The 16,494-nt window shown below is 38.4% G+C and overlaps 1 protein-coding gene across 8 annotated transcripts in view; it reads left to right on the top strand.

Moving 5' to 3' along the window:
• Positions 1-16,494, top strand: part of LOC132201047 (uncharacterized) — a 66,889-nt gene that overhangs the window by 30,097 nt on the left and 20,298 nt on the right. For 3 of the 8 annotated variants that reach the window (XM_059626915.1, XM_059626913.1, XM_059626916.1), the window contains exons 1-3: positions 218-509; positions 10,606-10,692; positions 15,881-15,941. In XM_059626915.1, coding sequence (XP_059482898.1) covers positions 247-509; positions 10,606-10,692; positions 15,881-15,941 — 411 coding nt within the window. In that variant the 5' untranslated portion in view covers positions 218-246. Of the gene's footprint in view, positions 1-216; positions 510-9,968; positions 10,125-10,605; positions 10,693-15,880; positions 15,942-16,494 lie in introns of those variants that run through there. The other 5 variants (XM_059626917.1, XM_059626919.1, XM_059626920.1 and 2 more) reach the window with 3 other exon arrangements.

Here is a 16,494-nt window from a genome sequence, read left to right as displayed (position 1 = left end):
TAAATTTTTTTTACACTAGTAAAAAACGTTTGGTCACCTTTAAATTATCTAATAGTTGAAGCACCATTTGTTATCTATTGGGTCTCCGAGGAATGCGTCGGGCCTGCAGTGGGACCCATTTCGACAGCGGCGGAGGGCAGAGCGGGCGCACTCGGCTGCGTGCGCCCCCCACTAGCGCACCTACCTCTCTGCTCACTCGCTCGTTCGTCTCTGCGGCCGCGAGAAAAGGCTCAGTCGGTCGGTGGAATGGTGCTCGAGTGCCGCGACCAGGACAGTCTCAACAACAACACCAGCAGCGCGACCGGGCCGCACTTGTCGGTGTCACTATGCTGCATTTGGGAGCAGCCGGCCCCCGCCGTCCTTGCGCCGCCCCCTCCGCCTCCGGTCATGGTGCGGCCGCCCGGACGTCCCAAACGCTGTCTCGCCGACCGGGCCTCGTGGGCCGGCTTCTCGGCCCGCGGACGCAGTCACGTGCTCATGGGCACTCAAGTGCTGCCCCACCACCTCAAGTAGGTGTCATCTCCGAGTGTCTTTCAGTTTTGGTGCCGCCTCCACAGCCGGTCGATTAGCAATTCGCAGTGCTCAATTTGATCTGGAATTTGAAAGTTGTCAATTTCAAAAGTTGGCTGGTTTGATTTAAAAATTTTTATTATAAAGGGAAAGTTTATTTTCTTAAAAATTTGTGGAATGTTAAGGATGAAAGAGCTACAGAGGAATTCTTAAAATTTTTATTCCTTAAATAATAACTGTTTTCGTCGGACTTGTCTTTCATATTGTCAACTTTAATTAAAGCTCATGAGCCATACTCGGACACGCGTCAGAATTCCTTGACAATGAGTGGCATCCCATTCAATTACAAAACTCAAAATCAGGCGCGTCCTTCTCATTTCGAGCAACTTTGTTTGATTAAATCGAAAAAAGCTGCGGCCTAAAAAGTTCCCAGAAGTGTTTAATTGCAGCTTCCAAGAGCTCGGAGCAATTTCCACTGCATTCGAAATTCGCGTTCTCAGATAGGCTCTTTTTCTTCATTCACTCTTCGCTCGCGGTGTCATTAAGCGTAATTATTTGGATTGGTCTGACGGTGCGGCCTCCGAGGATGCTCTTTAATTGCCGGCTCTACTTTTCGGGTCATTATAACACTATCTCCTATTTCGAGTCGTTCTCTCGTCTGTTTATTTGTTTGCCCGTCGCTTTTGTTTGCTTTTCCGCTTCGAACGCGCGCTTTCTGCGGAGTTTATACCTCCTGCCCGAATTCAATCTCTTTCAAGATGAAAGCTGTGAAATTGCAGCTTTTGTCTCCCTCAGGTACCTCTCGGAGAACGATTCTCTCTCGCAGACGAATCTTGACACGTTTTTATCGCGCCTTTGCACGCGGGACTTTGTTTATTTTTGGGCTTGTTTTCGTCATTCCGTTTAACTGTTAACTGATTATGGTTTTGTTCGCTGATAACTGTCGAAAAGCATTTTTTATGTCTTTATCTTTAGTGCCTGTTTTACTAAATATTAAATTGATTTTTCTACACGAAATGAGCGGTAAAGGTTTAAAAAAAATCGTACGTATATATTTTCCACCTCTGGCATTTATAAAAGTTTGACAGCTTTGTATTATTAATAATTTATCTCTGCATTAACTCAATTCGTGCATTTATGAAATCACCCCCGAGCAAATCCGGTTTCATTGATACAAAAATGAGGTTTGCTTCCAATTTTGTGGTCGAAAAACGCGAGACCGCATTCGCATTGTCCATCCATTCCGACTGATTAATTTGACACGTTTTTGGCGGGCTCGCGGGAGTGGAGAAAAGAGGCTGCGTAAATTGTCTTTCTCGAAGACAATTTCTATCACAATAAAATGCAATAAACGATCGCGCCCGCGGGGATCGTCAACAATGGTTTGGATGCGTGCGTGTGATCAGGGAAACGTGTTAAAACTGCTAAAAATCGATGCGGATATGTTTGTGTGAACTCTATTTTTGCTGGCACAGAAATAAAGGAGGCGTGCAGCCGTGGCAAATAATCATTTCCCACCTCAAATATTTGCCTTTTGACAGATTTAGAGTTGAGCGAGGCAGGCATCTGTGCGGATGAAAAACGAGGGATTTCCTCTCGGCCAAAATAATCCAGAGGATGTTGATCGAATAGAAAAATGCACCAGGCGATTTTGAATTTTATGGTGGATCGAAATAGGCTCCGCCACTTTTACTTTGATTGTGTTGTAAAAATGAGATGCAGGTTAATTTGACGCTCACGGTTCTTCCATCAACAAGAGAGAGAAAGAAAATAAATTTTTATATACCTCAGTCCTAATTTAACAAATAAAAACTACAGTGAAGAAACTGCAGAAAAATTTGAAAGTTGGTTAAAAACAACCATTTTTGCGCTCGTAAGCAAATTTTTATTGTCAAACAGGGAAATTTGCGCAAGGTGTACCCACGCATTTTTGTATAGAGCAATTTAAACTGAGCTTCCACAAACATAACTCACGCTCGAAGCTGTTTTTGTTGTCCGCAGAGCACATTATTAATATAGTGGAGCGTTTTTTCGCACAAAAAAACAAAAGCACTCTCAATCTAATTTTTATTTTTAATTCTGGTCTGTATTTTTTTTTTTTTTTGCGCAATTTCAAGTTACTATCAAGGCCCATCGCTCTCGACGGTGGTGCGGCCGCCGCAAATAAATTAATGCACCTCGTGCCGCTTTTAATTATAAAATTTGCTCGGTTTCGCACCCTCTCGACGTCTGCCCTTCGTTGTTGCTGGTTTTGCTCGAGTGATTTAAAGGGCAGCCGCCGCGGCCGTAAATAATAAATACACGAGAGAGCTGCTCCGACGCAAGCCGAGTTCAAGTGTAATGGTGCTCTTGTGATGGTGCACAGAATGTGGATCCGTCGAAGAGCGGGCGGAGGATCGATCTTCGTAGTTCGCACTCGATTGAAAATTTAATGCACGCGATCTCGCTAATTGGTTGTAAAGTCTGCTGCTCCGTCTGAACTTGTTGCTCTCTGTAATGAACGATCACTGTGAGTAACTAGCGTCTACAGAAACGTGCAATTTTTTTCATTAATTTTCTTTAGTATCAAAGTTTTATTTTCAACAGTTTGGGGTAGAATAAAGTTTTCTTTTATCAAAAAAGTCAAGAAACTTTTCAACAGAAGCGAAATTTGAATACGCACGATAAAAAGAAACTGCTTTTCCTTTTGTTCAAAACAAACCTAATTTGCATACTTTTCCTTCACCAAATCAAACTAAACCGGAAAAGTTGCTGCTGGAAAAGTCCCAAAACCCATCAAATATCTAAATAATTATCCTCCAGCCTAAAAAAACCACCCCGCCTTTTTATTTGCGGCCTCTTGCATATAAAAAAGCAGCGCCCCGGATTTACGATCGTCCTCTCTCGGTTTCCTTTGATGCAGAGATGGCTGTGCAAATAAAAATCATAAAAAAGCGCCACCTTGCGAGCTTCACCCTTTTCAGGCGACCTGGCGTCCCCCGGCGTTGGCATAAAAAGAGAGGCGCAGTCAATCAATGCTGCTGCGGCCGCTTTCAAATGATAAACCCTTACGGATTTGCCTCCCAAACGATGAGCAGCGTCCGTTCGCCGTCATGTGATGGGCATGAACAATGACCCGAGCTGAATTCGCCTTCATTTGCATTCATTTGAGTGGAGCAAAGACAGAGACAAAGCCATATAGTGCTATTCGGCCAGCAACTGTAAAATTCAATTGTAATTCGCAATTCGCGGAACTCGTCCTCTTGGCCAGCGTTGTTGGATTATGGTGCATAATTTATTATAGGCTTGTTTTGCCAGCTGCACCTCAGCGACGCTTTTGTGTCAAACACCAGCACCGCTCTACCATTCATCGTTTATGGAAATTATAATGCTATGCTACAGCTAGGGTTTCCGTAACTTGTGAATAGTCAAATTGAACGGAAATTTATCAAAGTTAATGAGAATTTTTGGTGCGTGCAGCAGCCTTATTACATGATCTGTATGACTTAAATTGCAAAAAGAATTTATTCACACAAATGGAAAATAGAATAACTTATAAAAATTATTTTAATAAAAAAATTTCTTTCAAAGGTCTATCATAAATATTCAATAAATTGCATGAAAAGTGATGAAGATTAGACATATTTTGAGGCATAATTTAACTTTTCCTCTTTATTTTTATAGTGTGAATTTTATTTGATTCTGATCTCGCAATATAAATCAACCCACAATAAGATTTTTTAAATAAAATCTTGCATTTATTACTATATTTAAAACTATATTATTATTGTTGTTTATTTGTACACATTTTTATATCAGTTTATTATAAATGTTTGTTATTATAAATATTACTTAATTATTATTTTTTGCTTAAATTTATATAATTTTAGCCTATTCTTCATATTGTTCATTTTAATGTTTGATGTTATCTAATTTTAGTTACAAAATTATTTGATTCACACTAACTACTTAAATTTTTTATTTATATTTCGGTGAGATTGTAAGAGGATTAATAGGAAAAATTTTAATTATTTAATATAAGTCTCCGCTTAAGAGGACTGGCCGTGTGGTATTATTATATGTGAATTTAAAAATAGCTTAACTCAAATTAATTTATTTATTGCATAGTGCAAGCATAATCTATCTTCAAATTCTCATAAATTAAATTTTAATTTTAGCAACCAAATTCAGTATACTTAAGCACACTTTAGCAGAAACGCCTTTTTCTACAACAATGAATGACGTAAATCTTCTTGCTCTCAGCCCTTAAAATCGGCCTCGGCGCCTAAACGACTCATTTTCCACAACATTACCCCCCGAACAAAGACCATTAATGCTCTCGCGCCCGAAAAGTAAGCTGCTGTTCATTTCTCCGTCTCTTTAAAGAGGTCTGAATCGCCTTGAACAAATAACGCACGTATTTGCCCGCAGCCCAAATCGGGTCCGCGAGAAATGTGGAGAACGTGCCCAAATGTGGCCGAGCCAGTGAGCAGACTGGGCGCGCAAAAAGCGGCATTACATAATGGGTCTGGCCACCGAAAAAAAACCAGTTGCTCGACGACGTATCACAATCTGGCCAAAGCATAGCGCCCATAACAAAGCGGCACACTTGCTTTTTGTTGCGACAACATATAAGAGTGCGGCGAGTTTATCTTTTTGAAGGATGCGAGTGACATTATAACAACTCTCTCTGCAGATATCACTCCCCCTTTAAGCAGATTTCTTGCATGTGCAGGAAATGACCGCACACATTTTTCAGCCGCAGAGATGCATCTTTCCCACGCACCTGATGCCTTCGCCGCCGAAATTGGCTCTCGGCCGGGAAAATTATGGCCCGAGTGCATTTTACTTTTCATTACGACGGCAGTTTCGCTCTCTCGAATTCCTCTGCAGCGAAGGAGCCGCTTTATCGTCAGCATGTGGCTCGAAATTGGCCTTTAAAGAAAATGGTACCCGTTTTGGAGCTCGTTTTCCAGCTTGATTTAACTGCATGCTAATGTACTGTACATGCCTGAAAATGGAAAGAGCGAAAATAATGTATCGATTTTGTATTGAAAAAAAAATCGTATGCACGCCGTCGAGGGTCGCTTTTCAATTATCTGTGAAAGGCTGATTGAGATTCAATGTCGTGCGTGCGCCGTCGCTTTTGCTATTTTCGGCCATTATCGCAGTGAAACAAGGCAAAGCTCTTTTGCCTTATTTAAAATGTCAAGCCGTATTCGGCAGATGAGTTGCGGTGATTGGAATGGAATGGAAGGCTGAAGCATATAGACCGATCTTTGTGACATCAATGGAATAGCGCTGGGCTCAAAATTTGCATAACAGCTATTATAACATTTGACAAAAATTACAAACTAAAAGAAATTTTTAAAACTGTATCTATTATTGCTTATTAATTGTTAAAATGTTATTTTAATAATATAATTATTAGCTTTTTACTATATAAATTTACCGAATTTTAATTTATTCAAATTATATCGTTATTTTAATATTTTTGTTGCTTTTAATTTCAGGTGCTTACATACTTATTATATTTTTTTCTTTTACTTATTTATAACCATCCATCAAAATGAACAATTTTTTAGAACAATCTCTCATAGGTTTATTTTGATATGATCTTTTTACTTATACTTGCAGATTAATAAACATTAATGTCACTTTGCAAATATTGAGTTTACCCGCTCATAATTACAAACTTTAACACACTTTTGAAAGATCTACTTCCAAAATATATTTATAATAATATTGATTTTCAGCGCATTATTTTCCTCCTAAAAACTCTAATAGTAATTGGAAATTAAATTTTATTTGTATTAAGTGATTTCAGTGTTGATTCAGGTGGAAAGCAAAATGCAAAAGCTCAACTCATTATTCCGTCACTCGCTTCTCTTTTACAAAACGCTTCTCTTCACTCTCAGGCTACTGTAATTTTTGCACAAAGCCCAAATTCGCAGCCACACGCACACTCGCTTAATTAAACTTTCCTTCAGGTATAAGCTAGAGAGAGAGAAAGAGAGACGCGCGCGTCTAAACAAACGCTTTAAATAAAACGTGTGTTCGAGAGCAGGAAAATAATTATTCCTTCCGACTCGGCTTCTCTTTCTCTGGAGAGAAAAATTGTTAATTCAGCAGCTTTTCACGGGAGCAAAACGGAATCGATTTTCGCAACGCCCGCCAGATAAAAAGCAGGATTAATAAAGAAAAAAGAAAAAACGCGGGCGGGAAATTTTCAAGGACCTCTCTTGACTTGCTGAGCGCAAAGGCCGTGCGATTTTTCATTTTTATTTTATCTCGAGCGAGCGAAGGATGCTGCGCCGGGTCGAGCATTCGGCCGGATAATGGACTCTCGAAAATGTGATTGTGCTGAGTGCAGAGACGAGAATCTGTGAATCGAAATCGGGGCCACTGCGTTGTGCGTGCACTTGCTCGAAACCTGTCGTGATTTACCAGAGAAGCACTTTTTTCTCCGAGCGCGTGCTGAATGCACTTACGCCCAAAGTGGGCCACATCTGGTTCTGTATACGCTCTTGATTAAAAGAGAGGCGTGCGGAATGAAGATATCTCGGCGAGGATATTTGCATAATTTTATCTTGGGTGATGATACTTTGAGTGGGTCGGCTCATTTCAATTGAATGGAATGATGGGAAGTTAGGAGTCTTTTGTTTGGATTTTATATCTGCATCGAATTTGCAATGCATGGTTAGAAACAATATAGCGTCCCGTATGCAGGCAAAATATAATCTTATTTAGTTCACTTCAATTTTTTAATTTGTAATCACTATATTTCATGCACAATGATCATTACTCCAAATATCTAATAAAAATTAACCCCAATTAACCCAGACAGAAGAAATGTCAATTTTTTTTCACTTGTAATAACTAATAAAATGTCAGATGTCAAAGATATTTAATATCTAAAATAATAAAAATTTCAAAATCAAAGTTATCTCGACACGAAAATATATTTTAAATAAATTAAATTTTATTTTATTAATAAAATAAAATAATAAAATCATTATCAAATTAATATAATAAAATTTATAACATTGAAAAGATTTTTACAAAGGTTATAAAATATTTATAATAAAATTTTATTTTGATATTATACAAAAGATAAATGTATAATTAATTGTTAGTGTCACTTGAGCCATGAATGGGGCGTGTGCTGGTTTTAACTGTTGTCATCGAGCGAGCACGAGAGCGAATGTGTCGCTTGTGCGAGCTGGCAAGACACACACGCCGAGTAGGAAAAGTAGACGTTTAACCCCTTGACAGCATCTTTCTTCTCGCTTGCAAAACAAATAGGATCGTGTGTGCGTTTTGCGTTTCGTGAGACCTAAGCCGTAAAAAGGAAACGTTGGCTGCTTTTATTTTTAACCAGGTTCAGGCACGAGGTCGTCGCGGCGGCGAAACCATAATAACTCTTTAAATGCTGAATGAACGACTTGGTATGTTTAAGAAAAGAGAAACAGGCACACTTTGTTTTGTGGTGTTTTGTGCAATGCGTGAAATTTTGCCTTGATTTTTCTCGTTCATTAAGCTTTTTCCTGTTTGTCAAAAATGTTGCTGAGCAAGCTGTGTGTTGACACAGAAAAAGTCTTTGAACTTTTATGAAATTAAAAATATTTAAGGAAAAAACTTATTTGTAAGAAACTAAATTTATTTTCCATCCCTTTTCTTACACAATTTTTAATACCTTTTTCCTGCTATTATTTGACGAAGAGGAAAGTTTGAAAAATATTTCATTTTTAATAAAGTTGCTTATTTTTTTTCATGCGAAAAGTTTTCCTGCAAACTCCTTATAAGGGAAACCTTTTTCAGGCGCTCTCCAAATAAAATTACGAGCGGCCCAGTTTGCTAATGAAAAACAAGTGGCAATTTAATTTTTTCTGGCGGGTGTACGCGGTCAGTATGTCTGCTCCTTTCCTTCTTTGTGCCCAGCTCTCACTGCATTCAAGGCGACAGGCACTGCCGCGACCAGCGAACGTGACCTGAACAAAAACACGCGCTGGATTTGCTAAAAACAGAGTCGCTCTCGCATCAATGAAACGCGCGGCAGCTGTTTTTTTTTCACCGCAATTCGGTTGCCCCGTCACACTCGCACACAAATTTCCGTAGAACGGGGGCGCAATTCCAAACATAAATGCGTGCGACGTCACGAGCATGAAATTGAAATTAGTCATCGGCCGGCAGGAGCTGAAAAATGGGCCTGAAAATCGTCATTATTCAGACGTGCTCTTTTGCATTCTCTTGCGCTTTACTCTTTCTCCGCTTTTTTTCCCCAAACTAAATTATATGCTCTTCCTCTGCTGCTCTGAGAATCGCGTTTCTCCTTTTCTTTTTTTAAATGCTTCGTTAGGAAACTATGCATAGAGATTATGATTATATGCATGCAGGCTGGAAAGTTTCGTCATTATAAAATCGCAGACTTGTATAATTGCATTTTCGTTTGAGCCACATTAATTTTATAATCAAACTTGGAGGCGGAAAAGTTCACTCGTGGCTGCCGGGAGTTTCAAATAAATTGTTATTTGCATGTCATGTTGGAGTTGGCGAGTAACGAGCAAAAGCGCGGTTCTCGTCGCGGCGCAATTTCACAAAATACACAAGGAGAGTTAGCGTGCTTTGCTGTTCTTGCAACTTTTGACGTGGATAGGAATTTCTCACAGAGAGGATAAGTCAAACCATGCAAGCTTTAGAGGTTATCTTATTGGAATTCATCATAAGTTTTGACAGACCTTTTCAAATTAATTTATTACTTCTGGCACCCTCAAAAATAGCCCTACGATATTATAATAATTCCAAATTATTTTAAATTTAATATTTTAATGAGGAGTACAAAAATATTTGATATAGAAAATATAAAAATGGTAGAAATTTTAATTAAATACGGAAATAAAAACTTTTTGGCATAAATGTTGATGAATGTGCCAAAGTAACACTTTTATTATCTTTGTAAATAAGCTCGTCTCGATTTATAAGAGCTTTCAAAAACTTTCTGTTTTGCTCCTTTCAACTCTTTACAATACACATCAAAGTGGACTTTGAGAATTATTGTATACCATTCACTTGTATGCCTCTCTACCCAAAGAACGGCAACTTCTTTTTCGGCCGAGGGAACACAAATTTCGCAAACGCACAAAAATTCGCACCATCTCATTTGAATTTCCGAGCGAGGATCAAAGAGACCCGGGGCGTGCGCTCGGTACTCTTTTCATGTGTACGCACGGATGTAACTTTGGAGGAGCGTGCGAGACTTTTTAAGAGGCAATTAAGCCGAAAATCCGCAAGCATTGGGCAAAGCAAAAATCAATAGCTGGGCGAGCCGCAGCCAGCAAAAGTTCGCGGAAACGCCGGCCGCGACAGGTGTGCATGTGCGGCAGGTACTTGACAAACATTCTTCCGTACTTTGAGAGCGCACTTGTGTCCGCCCCGTTATCAAGAAGTCGAGCTATGGCGATAACAGCGGCATGGGTAGGCAGTGTTTCCGTGATAACGACGGCGAGCGTGTCACTTTGCCTGTCCTCGGCCTTTGCTGCACAACTCGGAGCGCTTTTTGCACCTGCGGAAGAAAGTGTGAGACTTTTGTGGATGGTTTGCTATTTAGATTAGCACGTTTGCGATTTCATGGAAAGGTATGCCTAAAAAATTTGAAAGGGAATGTGAAATCGTCAGAACAATAACTTGAAAAATATTTTTTCCCAAACATGAAATTAATTTGCAATTCATTTACTTTTAAATTAACTAAATAATTGTTTGCAGATTGTTCTGAATATTTCTGCTATTTTAAGGTGTGCCTCACTTCTAAAATATTTAATTTCTCAGTATTTTAAGATAAGCTCGACATACGATTAGGAGATTAGGATGACATTTTACTCATTGTCAATACACGTCACAAATTGTATGAAAGATGAAAGTCACCGCCGGTGTATGTAATGCAAACGTTGCAAAATGACGTCCCACTTGCAGCAATTTATAGTTTTGTGATTCACCGGCCCTTTTTGACATTTCTCTTTTCAAGCATCAGAATTGATCGTTTCGCATGACCGGTTGCATCACCATATATTTCTTTTCTCATTCGTTCTCCTCTAACAATTTCTCATTTTTGTGTTGCAGTGCCCGCGAGTTTTTGCCGGCTGGAGTGGCCACCTCGACTCCTCTGCGGCCCAAATCATTCGCGGCTCCGACAGATAGCGAGGATTGGTGAGTTCATCTTTCATTTTTTCACTCGCCACCACATGACGTGTGAAATGATAATTTTCCACGGTTCCGCTGTGTAAATATTTCATGTTTGTTGATCTGCTGCTCTCTGAAAAGAGCGGCAAGGAAATTGCGATTCCGTCCGCCGCGAGAAACAGCATGGAAAGCTGATTAATTTTGAGCTTCTGAAACCGTTAGGCGCGTTTGTGGGTACGAAAATAGGCACCGGCGCGGTTTTGAGGGAAATTGAAAACGGTGTGTTTACATCATGCTCCGTATTCATTTTAAAAGTCAAATGACTCGAAATTTAAGGCGATTTTTTTATCCATATTCTTTTCTCATATTACTATAACAATTTGTAATTCAATAAGTAAAAAATATGCCCAATCATGGTTAACAATCAACATCGTATTACTGTAAAAAGAATATCAAATTAAAGTCTACTTATAGAAAAAATCCGAGTGATATGAAAAAAAAATGCCAATACCAATAATATAATTAAGTTATGTACTGAACTGTTCATGTAATCCTTCACTTCATTCAATTGGAATCGCTTTTAACCATTTTTTTAACGAAAGTTCAGCAAATTTAAAAAAAATTGATGAAATAAAACTAAATTTCTAACTAATATTCAAGTTCAGTAAACATTATTTTAACCAATTTTGGCTATTGTAGCGAGCTTGTAGTTTCAGTAAACTTTTTTAGATGAATAAAAAATATTCAATTCCACATTTTCTTCAGAAAAAAGTCAAATCAGACGAATTCTTCCATCAAATTTACATTAGGATATCAACAAGCGAAAATTTAATTTCGCCCTATAGCAAAAAACCAGCTCTCGAAAGTCCAATATTGGATTTTCCGTCGTTCTCTCTCCGTGCAAACAAGAGTCCCGCGCGCCGAGCAAGCAAAAAAGAGTCGGAATTTATTGACAGACGGATCTGTTATGCGCCTCATGTTGTACAGCACGGATTTCTGATTGTCAAATCGTACTACGCACAAAAGAACTCGATATCAAAACCGGCAGCCGGGAGATTAAAACGTATGTGATTCAATATTCAAATAACATGTTATACGCCCACGGTCGCAGCAGGTGAGTCCGGCTTGTTATCTCAAGAGCAAACAGCGGAGGGGCTCAGACGGTCGACGCAGAGGTCAGTGGGCACCGCGGGTCAAATATTTGCTCCGTGGGTGCACCTCTCAAGAGGAAAATCTCTACTTCCGCCGTCGTGAGCTCAGCCAGAAATTGTTGTTTGAAGCAAGCTACGGAGTGGGTAATTAAAAAGAGATAACTTTGGAGGAAATAAACAGCTGCGAGGGATTGTTATATTTTTTAGTTCTCTTATTCTTTAGAGATTGAATTTTTGTTAAAATGATCAAACAAACGGGATGAAAATTTTTTATTAAGAACGTTAAGAGATTCTGGACTATTTTCATGATTGCAGGAACAAAAAAAAAGGTGATTTTTTATGTCTCAATTTTCTCGTAGATTAAGCTGCAACACAGTGATCATCGTCAAAGAAACAATAACATTGTCCACTTTAATTTTTTTTCTGCAAAAACATCCAATGCCGCTGTGGGAACCTGATGGTTTTGGTCCACGATCACCAGCAGCATCTCTGGAATTAATTTTTATCTCTTTGTCAAAAACTCGTGCCTCCTCGTAAAAAGTGAAAAAGGTCGTCGTCGAGTCTCTCACGCATTCCTTCCGCTCGGAATGCACCTTTTTCGACTCTTTTCTCTTTCCTTTTGCCGTCGACTAATTAATTTGGAATTTCACGTGGAATCCGCGAGTGAGCGAGCAAGATATTCTCGTGACGCAACAGACCGTTCGCTCCGCACTTTTGTGTTGTATTAATTTAAAAAGCGAATTTATTATCCGGCTGCTGGCGCACAAGCCTACCGTGCGTATTTCGCAACCGTGGCGTGCCCCTGCTAGTTATGCATTCTGGTGTACAGATGGCGGCTGACCCGAGTTTTGCCACTGGAGCGATTTTCCGCAGAAAATTTTTATGTAGTATTTTTTCTGTAGAGTGTTGCAAAGTTTATTGATTTAATGTTGTTTTTTAAATAAACATGAATCAAACTTATTTTTATAATTTATTTTGAAAAAAATCACTTAAAATAAATAGGAATTTTTAATAACATCATTAAAACTTATATTTTTTTGTTATTTATTATAATTTCAATAATAATGGTTTTGAAATAATTTCGAATATAAACTTTTTATGTGATATATTTTAAGTTTAAGAATGGAATAATTATTCATAGGTTTTGCAATTTTATAATATCTGATTTATTTAATAATTATTTGGTCGATCAGCGAATCTATTTTAACGACAGCTTTGATCCAAAGTATTCATCACTATCTAAGCTCTTTGTGTTGATGCGTGATTTGCAAATGATGAAAATGATTCATATTATTCATATTATGAAAAAACATTTTAATTTTGTTATTCAACAACTGAATGAAATTTCAAAAATTAATTAATCTAAATACTTTTTTTACTTAATTTTCTTATTTTGGTTTTTATTGTATCACAATTATCAATGTTACTTCTGGTTTATTTGTCACAATTCAAGAATTGAAGTTAAGAGAAAGAGAAGCTATAATTAATAAAACAGAATGAAATATGTAAAGAGATTAATAAATATCAACCATGCATAAATGTCGCCAAAGAGGCGTATTATACATGAGAGTAATGCTAATGAGGCAAAGCAAAACGCAAACGCGCATTCTTTCTTCCGCATGGCGCTTAAACGCTGCTTAATTAAATTTACGGCATTTGAAACAATAACCGTCACTTGAAGTGTGTTTTATGACGACGTTTGAAGAGGCCGCATTTGAGTGCCTATAGATAAGCAGACGGAAAGGTGTTCATGCGACGCGTAACCGGCGCTGCACCCACAGTGAAAGTGCAAAATTGCCATAATAGTGGGATGGATCTTCAAGGAAAGGCCGATCGCGAGGCACGCTCAAGTCACTGACCTGGCTCAACCGGCGTCTTTCAATAAATCTGTCACTAGACGCGCCGCAAGTAACTGTAGTTCATTAAGTAATGGGCAGACAAAATGGGTTGGCGCAATTGCCGAGATGGCATTTTAGCATAATCGTGCACAAATAACGTGATTAAGTGGAATTTATTGGACAGCAATTTCAAATTAAATGTTAAAACATGGATGTGGTTAATGAAGTAAAATTACTTGTTAAACCTTATTTTTTATTTAGAAAAAAAATTTAAATATCAATGTGAAATATTTATTATCGAGTTTCAAAATAAAATGATAATACTTCAGAAAAATTTAATGAAAATAAAAGAATGCTTCGAAAAATAATTTATTCCATAATATTTTAAAGCGAATATTTTGAGCCTGAAATTTTTATTTGTTTTTGTCATATGTTGGTATTATTATTAATTATTGTTGTTTAATTGTACAAATTGTTACATTCAATTGTTGAAAACAATTTATTTGAAAAGAAAAGGAATTGTTGGTCAAAACGAACCACCAATAGCAAGTATAATAATTTCTATAAGATAAATTCGGTTTTTATTTTATAAATTATTAACGTCAAATCGATCGTTTTCGCAAAAAAATTAATTCCCTAAGTGAAGCACGTCTGGCGCGGCATAAAACATAGACGTGGCCGAGGGGGTTGATTCGATCGGCGGGGTGGTTGGCCCTCTCCGTGGACCGCACATTCAACACGAGAGAGATCCGCAATGATAATTTTGGCGAAGGAAGTCGAGGCTTTTTGCGAAGTTGTCCGATAGTCGGAGCAAAACACGGCTGGGTGTGCGAGCGCCGCCAGTCGGTGCTCCAGACTTGCTCCAGCAGCCGCGCTCCGTGCACGTGATCCCGGCAACCGGCGAGATGTTCACCTGTCTCTGGCACTGCTGGTCGTGGTACAAACTTTTTTCCACCCTTTATTCGACTTTAAATTAAATTCCAAACAATTCTTGATTTCATAATTTTTTTTATTTAAAATATTTTTCCATTTCTTTTTATACCTTTTTGTAATTTTTAAGTCTTTAACACGCTGGCAGACCGTTCTAGAGTGTTGTTATTCCGGGTGGTTGTGATTCAGAAAGTGAAATTAGCACAACAGCACAGTACTCGGTGCCAAATTCCGCACGGTCGATAGGTATAAAGCTGTGTTGTGTTTCTTGCCTCTGTTTTTGTGCGATTAGCGCGAATTTCGAAGCCACTTTGCGCATCGCAATTCATCCTCGGGGGATGAGCTGATAAGACCCACCACCTTAATGGTCACTCGAGGGGCTTCTTCCTCGAACCCTGCGAGGCTTCCCTTGGCCGTTGCGCGTTCAGTGTTGTTTCAAAGCGGCCGCCGAGCGAGCGATGAGTCTCCCGGAGCACTGCAGTATTTGGGAACGCACGCTGCCGCCGCCGCCGCCGCCGACTGATGCACGGTCCTTGCCAATCAATCGCCCTCTCTTTTCTTCTTGCGTGTGCAGTGACGATGACAAAAATAGGTCACTTGGGGACAAAATCCGTTCGAAATTTTACTTTCATCTGTAAATTTTGTGGAAAATATTTGATCATTTGCAAGTAGATTTTTAATTTAAAAATTTGTTAATGGTAGTATTTTTTTTATGAATTTTCAGATTGATTTAGAACACAATAAGAACTTAACAAAAAAATTTATGAGTTTTGTTAAAAATTAGCTTAGAATTTGTTAATTCTTAAAATTCTGCAGTTTTATTAATGTTAGAAGTATCAAAAGAAAAATAACAAGATAGTAAATAATTTGATGTATAGAAAGTTAATTAAGCAAATTAGAATTATAAATATCCAATTTTCCTTCATAATAAAAAAAAATTAGAGTAAATCAAGTTTTATGTGTCCGCACACACCTAACACGATGAAGGCAGTTAAATACTCCTTACAATTAGAAATAATGTAATTTAAAATTGAAAGTTAATTTTATATAAGCAAAAATTGAAAGGATTAGGAAGAAACAAATTCTGGGGAAAGTTTTGTTTTTAATGGTTTAAATTAACAATATTTATATTATTGCGCTAAGTAAGAAAATTTAAAAGATTGTTAAAAACATAAAATAACTTCCACCCAATCATCTCATGCAAGTTCTATTTAAGTAATTTAATCATTGCTTGTTTCTTTTTCTTTTTAAAGGAAGTGACAATTAATGTTTGTTTGTTTGTTTGTTTTGTTTCAGGCTCGACCCTCCTGTGGGCCAAACACCTCATCACACAGCGTTCGCCATGGACGTCATGAAGGTAATTAACCTCATTGCTTGGCACTTATTTATCTCCATTAGTGCTAAAAGCAATTAAACGCGTTTTCAGTCCCACGTATTTTGCATGAAACGATCTCTAAAGTTTGCGAAATCGAAGACAAATTGCTCTTTGCTAGAAAATTATTTATTACCGACTTGATTGAAAAGGGTAAACTTCTTTGGCAAGCGATCCGTCAAGTGTCAAAGCGCAATTGCGGCACCGAGAGTGGGAAACGCATTTGTTGGAAAAGGAAAACTTTTTAAATTTCGCTCTTTCTGAGAAATCTCGCGCAGCATTTTATTGATTTGGCGCACGAGACAAAAGCAGAAATTCTCTACAATGTGTCTCGTTTAAGACGCCTTTTGCTTGAGAGCCAGATCGATGTTCATTCAATTGCCGGCGCAAAGAGCGAGCGGCCGCCGCACCATGTGCAAAAAGCCGACGCTGCGGAGAGAGAAGAAGAAGAAGACGGACTCTGCAAGCCATCTTCTCATCTCCGGCACGTTTTCCATAACGCTGGAAATTACGCGTACCTGCGTCGGAATTTATTATC

Source organism: Neocloeon triangulifer, unplaced genomic scaffold, assembly GCF_031216515.1.
Source record: "Neocloeon triangulifer isolate White Clay Creek 2 clone unplaced genomic scaffold, ASM3121651v1 ptg000014l, whole genome shotgun sequence".
NCBI classification, from domain to species: Eukaryota; Metazoa; Arthropoda; class Insecta; order Ephemeroptera; family Baetidae; genus Neocloeon; species Neocloeon triangulifer.
Note: the sequence above shows the minus strand (reverse complement) of the source record. Positions and strands in the feature narration are given on the sequence as shown.